Here is a 6000-nt window from a genome sequence, read left to right as displayed (position 1 = left end):
TTTCCTAAATGTTGTAAAATTTATAGATTCAGAAAACATTTACTATTTTTTATGTAGTGTCGTAATTTGGGAAGACGAGAGTATGATGTTAGATGGTCGAAAATTTTACCACTTTGTCTTTGGCAACCCCGTTGATTTCGAAATCATAAATGTTTATATGCGAATTATGCAAGCAAAAAGTAAGGAATATGGATCTGAAATATATTGTGTGGACACAACGGTTCAGGTTAGTCTTGGCATCCCGATTATGTACCTTTTATTGTCTTTTTCGACCAAATAAGAAGTATGATATGTTTGCAATCTTTGTTCTACAGAGAAAATTTTTAATAGACTGAAAGAATATGGGAGTAGACGTAAATTGCGGAGCGGTGATTATGGAGATTTTCTTGCAAGCTTGACAACACCATCAAGGTTAAACGTCAACAATAACAAGCATATCAATAAGTTGTGCACAATACAAATACAAGAACCATCTAGGCAACATTCAACCATAAATCACTAAAAGCCCAACAAGTTCGGACTAAAATGTTTTAGAGCTGAAACCATTAAACTAAAACTAAACCACAAATCCACCATTGGAACGTGTATGTTCCTAGCAGGTAAGTCCACGATCAATTGCCCTTCCTCTATCATCTTTCTCCTGCGAAAGAGTAAAAAAAAGTAATTAATTATCAATATTTCGTAAAAATCATATATAACAAGAAAGGATGTCAACAAGTAAATCATTATAAGTACATTAAATATTGAGATACTATTTTAGTTAACCATAAAAACCTATTCTATGGCTTCTTTGCAACTACGTCTGTTGTGCCTGGCTTATGACAACGACCACACTTTGGCACAAGTGTTTCAACTTGAGACGGAATCCTCTTAGTCCTCCTACGACTTGGTTGACTTCGTATATCCGGAGCATTGATTACAGATCCTTCATCATTGTTGGTCTCGTACATGTCAAATGTCGGTATGGGATTGATAATTCCTTCATATGCTTGACGATACATTTCAATATGGAAATACCGATCACAAAAAGCATATAGCGACATCGAATTTGATTTAATAGCTGCACAAGAATGCTTGCACGGAAGCATATTAATCTGCCAAGATCTGCATGAATAAGTACATTCATTCAAATCAACTGCAAAGGATTTATCATCATCAACCACCTCAAATTTCCAACCACATGATCTGTGAATACTCAAGTTTCGGGATTCAATATATGTGCTGGCTAGAGCCTTCTCTTTCTTCGGGCTTAATTCCTGAACCATGACTGATGTTTTTTCACGTCGTCTATGCATCATGTTCATGATTTGCACACGTACATGATCCACCATAGAAACAATAGGAAGATGACGAGCTGGTTTAACCCAGTTGTTCCAACATTCGGCAATGTTATTGTTCATAACACTCCATCGTCTTCCCGGAAATAAAGCATTGGCCCAAATTTGTGGATCAGAACTTGTGATAAAAGTACTAGCAAGAGGCATGGATTTCAAAATATTATTAATGTGTCGTGTAAACTTTTGTTGTGAATGGGCATATGTAGTTTTTTTGAACACAGATGACCAATGTTTTTTGTTGTGTAGCGGATAATTTCGCAACACCTTCAATGACAAGAAACGTTACATATTTATATGACCATCAATAAATAATACTATTTGAATATTTCAAATAATAAATAAATTATTTACTAACCTGCTTCACAAAATTTTTCACCAAGTGCCTCAAACAATAATCATGGTGACTTCCCGGAAATAATAGCTTAATAGCCTTGATAATACCGGGGTGTCTATCCAAGAAAAAAGTGAACTTTTCAAACACCATGATTTGTTGCAAAACAAGGACACCTCTCAAATGAAAACAAAATCATTCCCAATTCAAATCATTCTCAGCCTCCACTACAGAGTATGCCAATATAAAAAGATCATAATTGGCATCCTTTTCCACTGCAAGTAGGATACTACCTTTATATTTGTTATTAATATGAGTTACATCGAGAAAAATCATTGGTCTACAACCAGTATCAAAACCAACTGCACATGCATTAAAACAAATGAATAATCGTTTGAATTTGTTAGTTATTACATCAATCTCACAATCCGTCACACTACCAGGATTTTTTTCTCTAACTGCGCGACAATACCATCTCAATTTATCATAACAGCCCTTATCTGTGTCATGGAGATAATGCATAGCTAATTCCTTGCCCTTCCAAGCCTTGTGATACTCTAAATCTACTCCATAATTTATGTGTATATCTTTCACCATTGCACAGGGACGGTAAGATGGCTCTCCCCTCAATTTATCCTTCATCAAATCTGCAACCCAAGCTGAATCAGCTCTTGGATGTTCTCTACCAGATAAATTGTCCTCTCCACAAGTGTGTTATAAATTTCATTTTTTGATCCCAAATAGATTGTCTGCTTTATATCTAGCATAAACTGATCGCCACTTGCAATTATGTTCAGTACAAACAACAATAATCTTATCGCTTTCATTTTTGGCATACAAAAATGAGCGTCTAATAACAACCGAATATTTTTTCATATAAATTCTAAATTCTGCAGCATCTTTGAATGTTTGGCCCACCCCACGGATGCAATGAAACCAAAAATCAAGGAAATTTTGTAGGGGAGCCTCTTCAAGCTCGTTATCACTTCTGGATTGTCTGTCGTCTTCGTCGTCCCTTATGAATTTCACAACCATAACTTCGTAATTAATTTCAGGATGAATCAGCATTAAAAATCAGCAGAAAACTATAACTAAGTACAAAAACAAAATCACACTTTCAGGCTCTATCTATACATAAAGATGACAAATAATTTACCGAAGTAAGCAGTAAAAACAGTGCCAAACAAAAAAAGGGAACGCGTGAATTATACCTTTTCGTATTTAAGCCTCCTATAGTCTGATCTTTTTTTTCAGCCCTCAATTCAATCATAGTCAGCCTCATACACATGTGAAGATGTATCATATTACGAACATCATCATCATTGTTCAAGGTAACATACATCTTGTAGTGTGAAGCTATGTATTGTAGTGCATAGATTGAATTAATTTGTTCATATTTGCTTGAAAAACTCTTAAATAAATCATCCAAACTAGATTCGCTCATAATCGAAATCACAAATAATTTCTCATTACATTTGCAGCAACCCAAAAATGCAAGGTTGGAAGAAGACCCTACTCCAGATTCCATTTTACAAAAATAAAGGTTGTTTTCAATCAATAAAAGTTCTCGCATATGATATATGTAGAACTATAATTCATTTAAAGCTGAAATAAGCAAGATTTCATCTTTCAATAGCACAAATCAAACAGAATTTCACATGCAAGCATTTCAAACAAAGAACAATATAATAAATCATAAATATAACCTTAAAGTTATTTAGAAAATGTCAATCTAAACCAAATGTTATTATTTTATACCTAGAATTTTTCGTGCAACATTGGATTCAGAGTTTTATGAAAAGCATATACAAGAGAACCATGGATTCGTGCATCTAAAAAATACAAAAAATGAAGATAACATTATAAAATATTAGAAGCCAAAAATAATTGGTGAGTAGATCGCACAACAATTTCATCTTCTTCAGATAAAAAAAAGTCGTTGGCAGATAGATGTTTAAAATTATTGAGTTTACAATTATTTTTTTAAAATCCAAAAAAAAAAAAAAACAAATCGTTGCACTTCAATATTCATGAACTAGTATCATCAATGTTGAAAAATTAAAATCTTCACTAACTTCAACTAGAAGAAGTGCAATATTGGCTAAAACATAATATCGTTTCAAAATCTATACATAAAATATAAAAACAAGACCCAACTTTATATAACAACTAAAATCATGAATCTATTTATCAAATTTGTGAATTTCTATTGAACAATCATTGAATAACAAATTCTTGCGAGCTACAACCAATAAAAAAAACTTTGAATCACCAAGTTATCGTGTCCTGATAAATCCCCAAACCACAATGACAATTAAACGTTTCTTTATATCAACTAAAAATCCAATATTTCAAGTAAAGAAAATAATAAATAAACAAAATGAAGACTTTTCATTCATAATTGATATTAATGGCATTATATTTTTAGGTTTAAACCCTAATCAAAATCAAGTACCTCAATTCCACTTGAAATGAGTCTGAATAGCTCAAATCTAGACAAATCTGAAAAAAAAAAAAAGCATATAAAAGAAGATCAATCGACAGAAAATCTCAACATTAACAGACATCTTGGAGGCAGCGATGGTCAACAAACAAATACAAAATACGAGCACTTACACACAGCTTCGATGAATATTCAAGAGCGAAGAACGAGGAAATATGAAGATGAAACGGGTGGAGGCAGAAAAAAAAGAACTTTTGGAGCCAAAGAAGGTGAATATCACTTACGGCGGCTTTCGTCCATGGAATTCGAAAAGAGAATCAAACAAATGGTGAGAAATTGGGCAAGCAAAAAATGGTAAATAAAAAGGGCAATATAGCCTATTTGTGCAAATGGGGAGCTTGAACTAAAAAATCAATTATGTAAGAGAGTGAAGTAAAATAAATATAGACACAGGGACAGACGGATAAGTGTTGTTTTGGTTTATGGATTTTAGTGCAATTCATTTACAAAAAAAAATTGAGTATCATCATTAAACATGAATAATTTTCAATCGAAGATCTTTAATAGCGCCACCTCTCGACGATTGTACTAATGAACTCGATTTCTCACATTATCTAAACTAATCCCTCCTATACATATATTGTTTGGTTGGAGAATTTATAGGTTCACAACAGTTAGATACTTCATTTATCTACAAAAAGATTTCATAATGCCCACCACAATTTCAAGATAACAATACACAAAATATAGATAACCAGCTAGCACGAAGCATTACCAAATTTTCGATCTTGGAATTTTAAAAAGGATATAAAAGAACAATTTCATATTAAAGTTATTTTTCTGTATTTTCTGAGAAGATAAGATACATATAAAACTATTGTACTCACCACTTAGCTATACTCAAAAAATTGAAACCATACAAAACAAGGAAAACCGTTCATAGATTTTAAAAGACAATTTCATTCTAAATGAAGAAATAATTCTATTTTCTTGCTTAAAATCCAAACTAATATCTTCTAAACATTGATAAAATTAATTTAAAGAGTTTAAGATCCTTAGCAGCAACAAATTCAATCAATTACTATGCAATTCAGTAACTCATGCCCCAAACTCAAGATAGTAGTACAAATGACCCAAATATGCAAATGATTTGAGCCTTTGAGGTATTAATTGTGTGTGTAACTTTAAAAATAAAAGAAAATTATTGAAATTTATTTTCACTCCAATTACCAAAATTTCCCTCAAACAACTTGTGTTGTACTAAAAGCAGAGAAATCCCTAAATACTTGCATTAATAGATGAAATGATAGACTTAACTCTACCATTTTTAAACAAATGCAAGGTTTAAAAGTCTAACACAAAGTCCAATGATACAAAATGATAAGTCAAAAATTATGGTTTCATCAACTACCAAAGAAGATATGTTGTGACAAGAATTTGAACCACCACCAGCGATAAACCAACAATAACTGCAGAAAATAAATCATGTGACAAAAAATTGAACAACTAGATGTAAACCAATAATAAATTGTAGAAAATAAAACAAAATGTGACTAACGAACAAAAAATAAAACAAATTGAAGAATCTTACTATTTTTTCAAGGTGACTCGTTGCTTGCTTCAGTCTCTTCGTTGGTGGGTTTGGTCGGTCGATGGGTTTCGGTGGTTGAGACCGTAGGTTTTCTAGCGCTTGAGTGGGTGGAGGCGGTTAGAGCTTTAGTTTCTACATGTGGGGGTTGAGAAGAAGTCAATGAAATATATATATATATATATATATATATATATATATATATATATGTAAATATGTAAATTGGTTTTTGTAGGGAGTGAGAAACAAGTACGGGTGAGTGTCAGGAAGTGCAAATTAAAATCCACTGGTGTAGGGACTG

At 32.4% G+C, this 6000-nt stretch overlaps 1 protein-coding gene across 1 annotated transcript; it reads right to left on the bottom strand.

Annotated features, from left to right (window-relative positions):
• Positions 1 to 779: 779 nt before the first annotated feature.
• LOC140864920 (uncharacterized) lies at positions 780 to 1821 on the bottom strand. Its single transcript, XM_073269334.1, has 2 exons — positions 1693 to 1821; positions 780 to 1601 (listed from the first exon to the last, which is right to left on the bottom strand). The coding sequence occupies exons 1-2, from the start codon at positions 1819 to 1821 to the stop codon at positions 780 to 782; spliced, it is 951 nt and encodes a 316-aa protein (XP_073125435.1).
• Positions 1822 to 6000: the final 4179 nt, after the last annotated feature.

This window comes from Henckelia pumila, chromosome 1, assembly GCF_033568475.1.
Source record: "Henckelia pumila isolate YLH828 chromosome 1, ASM3356847v2, whole genome shotgun sequence".
Classification (NCBI taxonomy): Eukaryota; Viridiplantae; Streptophyta; class Magnoliopsida; order Lamiales; family Gesneriaceae; genus Henckelia; species Henckelia pumila.
Note: the sequence above shows the minus strand (reverse complement) of the source record. Positions and strands in the feature narration are given on the sequence as shown.

What these genes read in the sequence shown, in the direction of transcription:
- LOC140864920 (XM_073269334.1), bottom strand. Translation starts at nt 1,821, where the DNA reads ATGGTGTTTGAAAAGTTCACTTTTTTCTTGGATAGACACCCCGGTATT. An exon ending in TGAAAAATTTTGTGAAGCAG is followed by an intron (nt 1,602 to 1,692) that starts GTTAGTAAATAA and finishes TTGTCATTGAAG; the next exon opens with GTGTTGCGAAATTATCCGCT.